Below are 13,737 nucleotides of genomic sequence, written 5' to 3'. Positions count from 1 at the left end.
GATACCTGGATTCTACAGCCAAACCATATAATTTCAATTTAAAGAAACTGTATACTCTTTAAGTTGTTTTGGTGCAACTTATAGATCAAATGTAGATGCCAAAAGTGTAAATCTGGCTGTCTGCATAAGGGGGTTTCTTGGCTTTAACTGGGAAAAATGATATGACTTTGCTATCGAGCCCTGGTCTTTTAAAAGCCAAGCTTGTTGACACATCTTCCATGAACACAATCGATGGACTAACCAGTACCACTCACGTAACACATCTATTTTTCCATTAACCATACAGAACAAGTCTTACATTTAGAAAAGCAACATGCTTTTCTGCAAAATAAATATGTAAAAATACGAAAATAGTTCAATTCCATACATAGATCATGCATTCTGTTCAGAACTTTATTTCAGAAGGAAGGTTGTATATTTGCCAGCAGTTTATGTGTAGTTTGTGAAAATAGCTTTAAGTTTGCATTTCATGTTGCAAAATAAAAAAAAAGCAAATGAAATAACTAAAAATGATCTTTTTAATTATAATACATATTTATTAAGATTATTAAATGACAATATATTTTAAGCCTTTTCTCATCACATCTCCTCAGGATCCTTTATTATATATTATTTTTTGAAAACCTATTTAGTCGGCCTGGTCTCATGAAGCGTACGTGAACATTGCAAAGCTTTTGTAAAACTGAAATGATGTACTTGTTTCCACATTTGGCTGCAGTTTCCCTTTGTAATGTCCAGCGGGGGGCGCCAAAACCGAGCAAAATGAGGTTGTAATCAGATGAGGTTTTTAAGGTGAATATTAGATGGAGGTTTTAATATATTAAATTAAAAGTAAAACATACATCTCTAACCTAAAACTTTACCCTAAACCTAACCAATAGTGTCCGAAAAGATAAATGATAGTTTAACAAAACAGACATCCTTACCCTGAACCAACACTTAAACCTAACTGGAAGTGTTTTAAAATGCAAATTCGAGGAAAAAAAGAAAGAAAAACTTTTACTGAGGCAACCATGTCATTCCATTTTGCTTCTATGTCACTTTTGTGCATCTTTGACTGGACTTGAACCGTGGTTGTTAAGTCCAAAGTTCAACTCTCAATCAGGTGAGCTACCAAGCAAGCTAACAATCTAGGAATACGTGTGTATATGTAGTTAAAGTAAAAGTGATTTGATATCATAACATAGCAGGGGTGAGTAATAAAGAGAAAAATATGTTTTTATAAAGTCATAATCAGCAATTGTACTCATGATTTGTGTGACAGTGAATAAAACGCACAGTTGTTGTAGCGCCTCTAGTGTTCATTTCACCAGAAAACTGCAGCAAAACATAGAAAACGGCATGTAATGTATATAGAGTAACGTTCATTCTATGAGACCAGTATTTAGTTTTGAGTTTCTGGAGTGCTTTGTATGGCAATACTTTTTCAAAGTTTTCATTTAGGTGACTAAATATGTGCAACTAGCTGTTTAGTCAATGTGCGTACATGATTTAACTTTAATACCAAAAAGATACAAAATTAAAATAAGAATTGGTTGGATGAAATTTGTTTTAAATAAACAAATGTACAGTATTTGCCATGATTATTTTAAAGTAATAGGCATATGTAGTACATTAAAGTTATTCAAAGGACATGCAGGATAATATGCTAAACAGCAGTGGATCATTACTCAATATTCGTAATGCATCTTCTGCTTTCTTGCTAATCTTTACTGTCACCCATTGAACGTGATATTAAGAAACTCTTCTATACATTTTTTATTTAGTAATTTTTTTTTGTTTTCCAACAGTGGAAATCCACAGAACAAGAGGTGCTTCTGTAGGTAGATACCTGTATGGCTTTGGCTGAGAGGTTGAAGGTCTCAGGTAGACATGCATGCAGGTGGATTCATATATAATGTGTATATGTTTCTCAAAGGTCTGTGTGTTCTAGATGTCCATGTCCACAGGTCTCAGTTCCTCTGTCTTATGTTCTTTTACCCAGAGCTCTCTGTCTTTGGCCGGGTCCACACTCTGTAGGAGCTGGTCAACTGGCTCCAACGTCTAAAAAACAACAAGAACAACCATAAGAGGTACTTTATATGGTAAATTCAAAGAAATTATTTCATATTATTGGGACATATTCAGGAAATGGTATGAAAAAAATTAGTTTATTTTTTGTTTCATTTGAAAAGGGTATTGCTACACATTAAATCAATCATATTTTCCCACCTCAGGCACAAAATACCAGGACCCAAACTGACATAGACATTGGAGGCATTCTTAAAAAAAAAGAAGCAGCAAAATTCTGAGTTACAGTGAGGATCTTCGGCAAATCCGTAAATGTTAAAATACTCATGGTTTCAAAAGTTTAGCCACAAGATGTAAACAATATGTTTGTTAACATAATTTCAGTGTGATGAAATCACTTACTAAACGTTTTTGTGTAAAGTTATATCCAATTTTACAACTTTGTTGTCATGACAACATAATGCTGTAATGCAGTTCAATGGAAAGGAGGCGACAAGAACCGGCTTGACAATATAAATAATAGTTTCAGGCGGATGGTTCTCCCCTCGCGGTCGGCGGCCGTTCCATTGGGGTGAACGGTAGTGGCGAGAACTCTACTAAGGCGTAACCCTCCTCCTTCCCGGGTTTCGGCACCAGTGTAACACAGTTCAATGGAAAGGAGGAGGTGAGAACTGGCTTGACAATATAAATAATAGATTTACTTATAAACTTAAACAAGACACAAACACACATGACGGTCAGCTGACCATAAACGAACGATCTCTCGCTCATCGCACCACCTTCCGCAGTCGGCCTTTATCCCTCTTGGAGGCTTAATTAGCCTGATAAGTGACCGGGTATGTATAATCACGACCTGGCCCCGCCCTCCGCCCTGTCACAACAGCGTTTTCTTGGGCTGCGTTCCACATAAAATTTGTATACCCTTCCCTCGCTAACTTCCCTCCATCTCACAGACTCAGATGTACATCACTGATTGCACTGCGTGAGTGTCCACTACTGGCGGAACCTGTGCAATGGGTTTAACTTGAATACCCTTAGCTCATGATCACTTGGAGCACGTTGTGGGCTGATGTCAATTTGTGGAATTATTTAGTGATGTTTGCACCTGAGAAATGTTTATATGTTTAAAAAATATATTTTTATTAGAATTAATTGTTAGAATGATCAAAATGAAAATTTGTAACATAACAATGAACATATAGGCTATAACTGTGTGATAAACAGTTAGTTCAAGGTAGCTACAAGTATTACGCTGTTAAATCTCAATATAACTTTTCTAAACTGCTTAACTTAACTTCACTTCCATCATACATTAGAGTTGTGTATGGGTAGGGTTGATGAAGCGATCTGCTATCATATCACAATTGAGTTGCATTGTGGGATATGGAGCTGAATGAAGCGTACATAAGAGTAGGCTCGCTCCCTAGTTCAAAATCGAGGGGTTGAGGGTCTGTCAACAGAAAATTCCCTCGCTCAATGAACGAAATGGAACAGACTTCCAAAATGACGGCAGGGATTCCCCTTAGGGGGAAGCGCTTTAGGGAGGTAGCGAGTGGATGTTTACAGTGAATTGGAACTCAGCCTTGTAAGCAAATCGAGCTGCACTTCTGCTTGTATCGTGTTAGTTCTTGTGTGAACATGTCAAAGTGCTTAAGTCACACGAGAGGTGGAGAGAACCGAGTCCCATTGTGGATAGGCATCGGAGAGCAACCGTAAGTAACCAGTTATTGTGAAAGAACTTAAGTATTGACCGGTTTCTCACCAAACGCAATCATATCACTTTAGAAGACATTAATTTAACCACTGGATTCCTATGGATTGCTTTTACTACAAATGTCTGTGCTTTTAGGAGCTTTAAAGTGCTTATCAACAACTACTTGCATTGTGAGGACCTACAATGCTGAGTCCTGCAGAAGACGTTTAACATACAAAAGAATTTTCATTTTTGGGTGAGCTAACCTTTTAATGTATACAGCAAAAGGGGGAAGAGACAGACCAATGATAGAAAACTGAATTGGAATATGATGGCTGTTGAAAGAATTAAAAGAGTCATTTGCCTTTCATAGAGGCAAAGTCTAGAACATGCATGTGATACCATTATTGTTATATTCCCTATTGAAGTGAGCAGATGAGCTTGTAAACAATTTCCTAAATAGACATTAGCTGCCCATGGACATATCTCAAATTGTCCAGTAGGCTTTACCTCGTCCTTATACTGTCACTGGCCAAGTGAACTGACTTGCCTTAAAGGTGAAGTGTGTACTTCCTGTAGCATTAGCATCACAAAACTGCAAAGGTAATGACTGTTTTCAAGGAAGGAACAGACTTTTCTTTAAAACTCAGAAAGCCATTCAGATTGAGGAAAACATATTTGTTCACTACTTTATCAAGTGTCACAGAAGACCTCATTTGCGATCCATCTGTTGAAGCATACTAACAGTGATCTGTTGTATGAGCATGTGAAGTTGGCAGCAAGTCTCCTGTTAAGTTTATAGCTTTCACTGGCACACTAGAAGCTCTAGAGCAGATGTTTACACTTAACCTCGCTTTTGCACTCTATATTTTGTTACAGGCCATGAAACACAACCTGTGTGTATTCCCAATGTGTCTGCAGGAGAGTTAACCAATTATTCAATTATATCGTTGTGCAGCCAAGATCAACATATACAACATGGCTACAAAATAGGGACATCATGAGTGTTACTTATGATAAGTAAGTCCTCATGTGCCATCTAATTTAGCTTATGTAAACTGTTAAAGCAGTAAATGTTGTCTTCTTAATGGACACAAAAATAGAAAATAAACATTCTTTTTAATGCTAATGCACAAGCTAAGTTAGCTTCTACACTTGTGGCATGTGTAACTTCAATACTTTGTTGCATAGCAATATGAAAGTATTCTAGGTTGAATGGATTGTCAATGGAAAATGGACACTTAAGAAACATATTAAGATGTATGGATGGATAAGCATGATTAAACAAATCAAACCAATTGGCATTCAACCAATTGAAAGTCAGCCTCCTCTTCACTGTTGCAGATGAAACTGGTGTTTTGCATGCTCTGGTCATTAAATCTGCTCATTTAGGACCTGTGAGTGGTCAGGGGACTTTGATGTACTCGTCTTCTTGTTGTCATGCATCGGACCCATCCACTTCCCTCTCTATCCTGGTTAGAACCGGTTTGTTGTCTTCTTATAAGACATCAGTGTATGGAATAGTCTTCATCTCTCAAAGGAACAATAGACTGATGAATTTCTAGAGTGATTTGTTTCTTTTTAACCATTTCTAAAAGCAAAATTTGACTTGCAAGGGTAAAGTGACTTGCAGGAAACGTCATGGTTACTGTTGTAACCTCCGTTCCCCGAGGGACAGTTTTCAGCAGTGTTTGCAAGGAAAGCAATGCTTAATCTTCATTTCTTTGTTATCAGATAGTAATCTACCACCACCTCTATGAAACGGCATAATATATATTTATATATATAAAAAATACTGTTAGATATTCCCAACAGTAATAATAATTTGCAGCATTACTAATGTTTAATTGTAGTGATTTTAATTAATGTAATGTATCAGAAGTGAAGACAAATGTCAGTTTGTTTCAAGAACACAAATGTCTAAAAAACAACTCTGGCATGTACATCACTGTAATATGAATAATGAATTAAATTGCAATTAAATCGTTAATTAGCTGGGGTTTTAAGCGGATAAGACACTTAATGCCACATATCTAATAAATTGTCAGTAAATGATGGAGAATGAATCTTGATCAGTCTTGATGAATAAAGTATTATTTTAAATAAAGTTATTTGCCTTCATATGGTGTAATTGAATTATCATCTAAACTCAAGAGTGTCATTTTTTTTTATTTATTTATTTTTTTTATGCATTTGGCAGACGCTTTTATCCAAAGCGACTTACAGTGCAATTATTACAGGGACAATCCCCCCGGAACAACCTGGAGTTAAGTGCCTTGCTCAAGGGCACAATGGTGGTGGTCATGGGGTTCGAACCAACGACCTTCTGATTAACAGCCCTGTGCTTTAGCCACTACGCCACCACCACTCCTTTTTATGAACCTCCTGAGAAACGAGCATGACTGCTGTGTGCTGAATGCTGTTCCATTTCCCTTTTTGATTTGCAACTAGTAGCACCTAATAAACCTAGTAAATAATAAAAAATGATTGAGCAAATAGTTTTCCTAAAAATTGATGTCCACATATGTGTGAAACAAACCATCAAATCGAAAGACGGCATAACATATTTTTAAGCAGTACCGCCATTACCTATACTCATGTCTGCATAGGGCACCAACTCTCTGGGGGGGACCATCTTACCCTAGTGGGGCAACGGAAACTCCACCGGCTGTCCTTACCCGCACGCTATATGTTATTCATGGGCCCGATAGCAGTTGTGAAACACGGACCATCGCCTTGCACTCATACTTTCGCACCACGACTTTCTAACCCCCACAATGTCATCCAATTAACATATCTGTGTCACATTCGAGTGAAAATGTGAGTGGTGTGAACATTGAGTTCTGTGTCTCCGAACTTTTGAAGGGTAGTGTATTGAAAAGAAAGATAGCACAAGCACACACTTCACAAAAATCACAAGTTTTATTTTGTTATTTGTTTCAGTTTTAAATGATAAAACATTATGTATGAAAAAAATTTATCGGACACTTTCTGGATATCACACATTAGTGGTGAATGTGATGAACTACACCTGTGGTCACTCTGCCTTAACACTAGTTTGAACTTAAACGTTTAGGGTCATTTGATTGAAGATGCTTCTTTAATAGGTTTTGGGACCATAGAAGAAGAATAAATCTAAAAGCTTCCTCCTCTTCATTGTAATTGTTTCTTACAAGACCATTTAGCACACATGTATTTGATAGATGAGTAAAAAATATTGGTGCTCCACATTAGAGCTTGCAGTAAGAATAGAGCTCATGATAAAGCTCGTGTAATGACATTCTCAGATCATACAAAGGACATTTAGAAAACTGTTGTAATGAAATTTTAACGCTGCACAGACTGTAACAGATAATATCTGAAAACAATGCAAACCCCTCAGTGCTTGATGACAAAACCTGGTTTAGCTGAGCTGTGCCTTAAGCATGGGTACTGCTGTTACTCACACTTTGGTTGAACATGTCTGTTTCATGACGTAGCTGGGTGTACTGATGCAGGTGCTGCTGTATCATTTCCACACGCTCTACCTCCAATCTCTCCAACTCCTTCAGAGCACAAACACAGACAATCACTGATCTGTACCTGTAATCAGCCTGTATGTTAAACAGTCAGGAATGCACACGGAATGAACGGTAGAAATTTAATCTCCCATTTTATCATCTGCCAGGTGAAAATCATGTGTTTTTTGAAAAACCCTAACCTTATGTGTGAGTAATATTAATAGTGATGCTGCTTGCCATTAATCATTGTCATTACCAGGCTTGTGGTGACCATCTCCTCAAACCATTTTGACTGAGCTTGATTGTAGAGGTCCACACAACGCATCAGATCATCACCTAATGAGACGAAAAACAGAGACACCAGTTTCAATCATTCAGAATGTTACGTGCACAGACCATAGCAGGGATAGGGGCTGAAGGAAATTGAGAGAGTGGGGAGAGAAATCGGTCTGGGATATGAAATAGAAACCGACCACCCCAGGCAGGGGTTCAGCCTGTCAGCGGGGGATTGTGCTGTAGTGCGTGATCTTAAAAGGCACTTCCGCTTAAATCTCCCCTTGACCAAAAGGGCACCTTTAAATATGTGAACAAAAGGGGCAGGTAGCCCCAGTTCTGTACATGTCAGTGATTCAGATACTGTTTCTGCACAGTATCAGATTTCAAACACAGTGCTTTTCTTTACCAGCAGGGAGCAGTACAAGTAATATTGATACCTTCATCAACACTTGTATAATTCAAACTCAAGCTGCTTAACAGGAAAATTAAATTATCATTCATAACTGCTTGGCTTCACACTTTGTTTTATAATGATATGCATAATTAAAGGAGGCAGAAAGAGAGAATATTGACACCTTGGCGGGAAAAACAGATTGCTCCATCTATATGTAAATGAGGTTCTGGCTTTTAAAGACTTTTGTTTTAGTGATCTGAGCCGCCATGATTATTGAAGGAAAGCGGCATTTGACCCATGTTTAATCTTTGGCCATTGATTCATTCTGAGAACTGTGACTTGCTCAGTGTGTGGGCGCTTGAGAAGGGGTAAAGATCTAACACTGTAAAGATCTTGGCAGCAGCACAATTAAAAACAGTCTACTGCAGTCAAGCACTGAAAGAGATCTAGAACGCTGCAATCAAAGAAAATCAAAGCTAAATTTGTATCATATTTTTAATTTTTTTTTGCATATTTATCAAATTACTTATTATAACTGGATTAATTTTCACCACTTACAGAATGCGAGTTGTGATTGACCTTGCAAAAGTCGGGATGGTGGGTGACTGACAGGGCAAAGTAGTTACTAATGTATTTTTAATAGGAATGGGAATCGTAACGCATTGAATGATTCTGATTCTGTTTCCTCTGAACTATTCCGGTTCCTTAACGGTTAACAATTATTTTAGTGCTTTTGAGGAAGACATTTTTGAAAATATTAAATGCAATTCTTGGTTCCACTTTATATTAGGTGTCTTTAACTACTATGTAATATTAAAATACATACAATGCAATGTGTTTATTGAATGACTACATGTTCTTCTGCAAAATGCTCACTGCTACTGAGTTTGAGGTACTGGCAGGTTTAGGAGCAGGGTTAGGGAATAGGGATTAGGGTACAGTTTGTGATCGGGTTGGGTTCAGAGTTAGGTTAACATTGTCACTACAGATGTAACTAAATGCAGGTACTTTAAATATAATTTATCATATCATATATTTTTGCTCATTAACCCAATTTTATATTCCATGTAAACACATTTACTGTCTTTCTTACCAGTTTATCATAAATCGTGTGCATGATTCTCATGTAAAAGCAGATTCCTTGCTGTCATGATTACCTGTTGTCTGCTCCGTGTTTTTTCACTTCACCCCTCACCGTTCGCGCTCCATGTCATGTTTTCCTTGTTGTTCGCCCCGTGTTTCACTGTCCTTGTCTAAACTACATTTCCCACAATTCCCGGCCTTCCTCTCTGCCTGCACTCATCATTGTTTTCACCTGTGCCACGTTCAGTCTCCACTTTGTCCGTGTATTTAAACCCTGGTTCTTTGTTCAGTCTTTGTCGATCGTTGTTGAATGTTACCGTTTCATGTTTATGCCTATGTGTAACCTCTCGTGCTTTCTCCAGGTTTTCCCAGCCCGTCGTGGATGCCCTGTCGTCTCGTGTTCCGCTCTGTGTTAGTTTGTGTTGGTTTACTTTTCCCCTCGTGGACTTCTTATTTGCTCCAGTGTTTATTCCCTCGTGTTTGATCAGTTTCATTGTGTTTTCAGTTGCCTGTTTTTCCCATCGTGGACTTTGCTTTGTGTTTACCCTTTTATTTATTATATGTTAAATAAAAACCGCATTTGGATCCGCACCTCTTGTCTTCCCATTCCTCAAGTGTGACACTTGCATTGTTTTTGAATAAGCTGATTTTTGGTAGTTATCAGCATATTGCTATACCGTGATTCAGAGTTGCTTACCTTTGTGAACACCACTAATTAATTCTTTGTATAATTATTAATTCTTTGTCACTAAACAATTACAAAAAATAACTTTACCACAATACAGTGATGGTATCTGATATTTATACCATGGTACTTGGTATGGGTACAGAAAGATTACGATTGTTCAGCCATGACAACTCTCTGAAAGATTTAGCATGTTAATGTGGGTATGACATATTGATAGGATTTTGGCCTTTAATCATGCAGATCTACCACCAAAGCTTGTGTACTGCTGCTGCTCTGAAGAGCCACGTGCACAGAGTGTATGCTAGCTTAGCGTGGCTTGGCCAAATAGCACAACTCATACACAATGAATTAAATCTCTGTGTATGCCTGGGCCAGATTTCCCAAATGGTTTAGACAGCTAGTGACCTGACTCATAAGGTGTACCTGAACCAGGAAAGCCCAGAACTTATTTAACTAGTGACTTAGCCTAACTATGTCTGGATTTATTTAAAGGAGACCTATTATGCCCCTTTTTACAAGATGTAATATAAGTCTCAGGTGTCCCCAGAATGTGTCTGTGAAGTTTCAGCTCAAAATACCCCATGGATAATTTATTATACTATGTTATAAATGCCTCTTTTTGGGTGGAATCAAAAACACGCTGATTTTGTGTGTGTGTCTCTTTAAATGCAAATTAGCTGCTGCTCCCCGCCCCCTTTCCGGATGAGGGATGTGCTTTACAGCTGGTGCTTTGGATACTACAGCAACAACAAATCAGAACCAATAAGACTGACAGCGTAAATACCGGAGTTCAGTCATATATGTATGAATATATACAGTATATGTATATCTGGTCTCTGTGAATACAGTCAGATACAATAGTAACTTTAGCTGCATTAGCCATGGAATCAGCTAACAAGCACATTCGGAAAGGCGATTTTCAAACATTCACAAAATATAAAGTGCGATACTTACATCTTCAGGATATAAAGCTAGAACACGAGCAGTTGGTACTGATCCATGCTTGAGAATCAAAATTTTTTTAAATCCTGCTTTATATTGACACTTAGTCACAAAGCAGTTTGGGATTTGCATTTTTGTATGTTTTGGGGCACATTTCCTTCAAAAACAAAATTGTCCACTGCGTCTTCAGTGGCTCTGATGCCGGGTGTACATGAAGACTCTTATGTTCACTTTTACAGACAACAACAGAACACTTATTACGCCTATGAAACTGAGACATTATTCTTCTCACTGTATCTGCTGCAGTGTGGAAAACAATGGCGGACTGTGTGTAGATCACTCAGGGGAGGATCTATGGTAATACGGTAGAGTCTGTCACCAGTCGAGACCTGCTCTAACATGACGTCTCTTTAGAGCAGAAAAGAAAACCATTAATTTTGATACACTGTTTTTGATTAATAGAAATATAAGAAAGAGGAGTGGGTGGACTTACAACATTGTTGGGTTGTTGTGTACACTCACTGCTGACTCACATTTATGTAGAAACTTAATGTAAAAGTGAATTTGCATAATAGGTCTCCTTTAATCTAATGACCTAAGGAAGCCTTGTGTGCTAGTGCCAGATATGGCTCACCATGTTAAAGATGGCTATGTGTCAAAACTAAAAAGCTGACCTTACTGTGCAAGCTTATAGAAGAAAAACCCAGTAACCACCTGAGCAAATAGAATTTATAGAGAAAAAATCTTGAAAGGGGCTGCAGTGAAACTGGCCTATCTGCAAAACTGAGCAATTTAAATGTTAGACAAAATAAGAATACTCAAGTTGATTGGCTAACCAATTCCATGTAAAAGGACCTATCTGCTCACTCCAAGCAATCTGATTAGCTTAACACAGTGGTTCCCAACTCTGTTCCTTGAGACCTCCCAACACTACACATTTTGGATATCTCCCTAATCAAACGCACCTGATTCAATTCATTAGTGGAGACTCCAAGACCTGAATTGGGTGTGTCAGAAAAGGGAGGGCCTCCAGGATCAGAGTTGGGAACCACTGGCTTAACATATCACATGTGAGAGAGCCAATTGGCTAACAGATATTAAGTTCAAAGAACCTATCAGCTTGCGCCATGCAGAGCCCCATGCCTGAACTTAAGTCATTTACTGTATATAGTATGATATTTGCATGGTACTGAAGAAAAAAAAAAAAATGTATATATATATATATATATATATATATATATATATATATATATATATATATATATATATATATTTATTTTTTTTTTTTTTTTTTGGATACTTTGAAGTACCCAATAAAAAACCATTGTATATAATTACTATGTTCAAACTTTAACCTCTCATGCACATGTCCAAATAAAAATAAAACATGTCATACCATCATATAAAAACAAAACAAAACAAAAGATGGAAATACATTATTAAAGAACAAACTGAAAAAGATTATGAATCAAGAAGTAAGAGTAAAAAGGTAACTTCATTTACATAGAAGAGCAGCATTGCTACTAGATTTCATTTGTATCTTCTTAGTGTCCATGAGTGGCTGTGAGTCAGTTCTTGCCATTTGGCACTCAGTGTTGACAGTGTCATTCTATAAGAATGAATAAAACACCAATAATGCACCAGTCACTCAGGCCAACATGTTATCTCCAACCTCAAAGGTTGAAAGAAGTCTCCCCACCATGCATCCTACTGTTCAGAGCATGTGAACCTCAAGGTTACCAGGTCTTCTAACATTTAAGATGTGCATGTTGCCAGCTAAGGACAAATCCAGCATTGTCAGCATTTGTTTGAAGCAATACGAGGCTTGGCAAGCTCATCGCCAGATCCAATAGGGCCCATTTTTCCCAATGCAAAAATAGATAATTACCCCATGCATTTCCCAACTCCGTCTGGAACCAATACGGCCTGGCTTCTCTTAAACGGCAACTCCTGAGGCTGAGCCAAAGTCCTCTTTATCCCCCGGACTGTTCTTTCCCATCCAGTTTGTCACGCCACTCTCCCTTGTGCACAAAAGCACAGCCCGAACTTCACAGCATCGGCATGCTTAACAATGGCAGGCAATTTGTGCCCCACACAAGATCTCCCCACACAAAAGCTCCGTACTCAACACAGAAAGCACTGATGCTCAATTATGGAGGATTTTTTTTACTTGCAAAGCCATCCCAAATAGAAGATAATAACTGAAGCGTTTTGAAACGAGAGAAAGGACAGAAGTCTGGAGTCTGCACATCTATTGAGGAAGTCAATCCTATAGAGAAGTTAAGGAGAGCATCCAGCAGTTTAGAGTGCTGGATGTGATTTGAAGGTTCTTTGTTCACTAAAAGCCCCACTGCTGCAGCTCTCAAACCCATTTCTGAAATGAACCTTTATATTTTTATTTACTGGTAGAGTATAGGTAGAGAACTGTGAACCTGTTTTTTTTTTTTTCTGAACTGGTTTTAATGTTGTAAAAAAATACCAGAACTGTATCATTTTCATCACTATCGGTTCCACTAACAGTTCTTGAATGTGCATTCTTTTGCCGATGTGGACGGAACACCATACTAAAATACTCTGACAGTGTTTCTTCTGTGCTATTCAGAAGCTGACCCTCTACTGAATATACAGCCTGAAACAAACAGTGTGGACAGTTTAGTCCGATTCCCGAACACATGATTCTTATTAACCAGTTCTTTTGAATCGACAGCATGAAACACACAGCACATCCAGTGTTGTCCGATTTCCAAACAAATTGTTCTTATTAGCCGGTTTTGTTGAATCTACAGCACTAATGTTCCTGATTAAATGACTCTAATGAGCTTGCTCTTTTGATTCTACCACGTGAAACACATCACGAGCAGTTGACCAGTGTGGAACGAATCCCGAACGAATGACTTTAACGACCTGGTTCTTTTGAATCTATATCGTGAAACACAGCGCAAGTAGTGTAGTCTAATTCCCGCACAAATGACTCTAATTAGTCGGTTCTTTTGTACCTACAGCGCGACCCGTGTGGTACAGTTCCCGAACTAATAACTCAAATGCGATGGTTCTTTTGAATCTTCGCCATTAATCATTAAGCGAGACCAGTGTAATGCAGATCCTGGATGAATTACACAAATAATCTGGTTCTTTTAAATGTACAGTGGGA

General features: G+C 38.0%; 1 protein-coding gene across 1 annotated transcript in view; it reads right to left on the bottom strand.

Annotated features, from left to right (window-relative positions):
- Window positions 1–1,820: 1,820 nt before the first annotated feature.
- LOC127647660 (growth arrest-specific protein 7-like) overlaps window positions 1,821–13,737 on the bottom strand; it is a 40,239-nt gene continuing 28,322 nt past the window's right edge. Inside the window, 3 exon segments of the mRNA XM_052132057.1 lie at window positions 1,821–2,043; window positions 7,150–7,248; window positions 7,460–7,539. Coding sequence (XP_051988017.1) covers window positions 1,930–2,043; window positions 7,150–7,248; window positions 7,460–7,539 — 293 coding nt within the window. The 3' untranslated portion in view covers window positions 1,821–1,929.

Source organism: Xyrauchen texanus, chromosome 8 (genome assembly GCF_025860055.1).
Source record: "Xyrauchen texanus isolate HMW12.3.18 chromosome 8, RBS_HiC_50CHRs, whole genome shotgun sequence".
Lineage (NCBI taxonomy): Eukaryota > Metazoa > Chordata > Actinopteri > Cypriniformes > Catostomidae > Xyrauchen > Xyrauchen texanus.
Note: the sequence above shows the minus strand (reverse complement) of the source record. Positions and strands in the feature narration are given on the sequence as shown.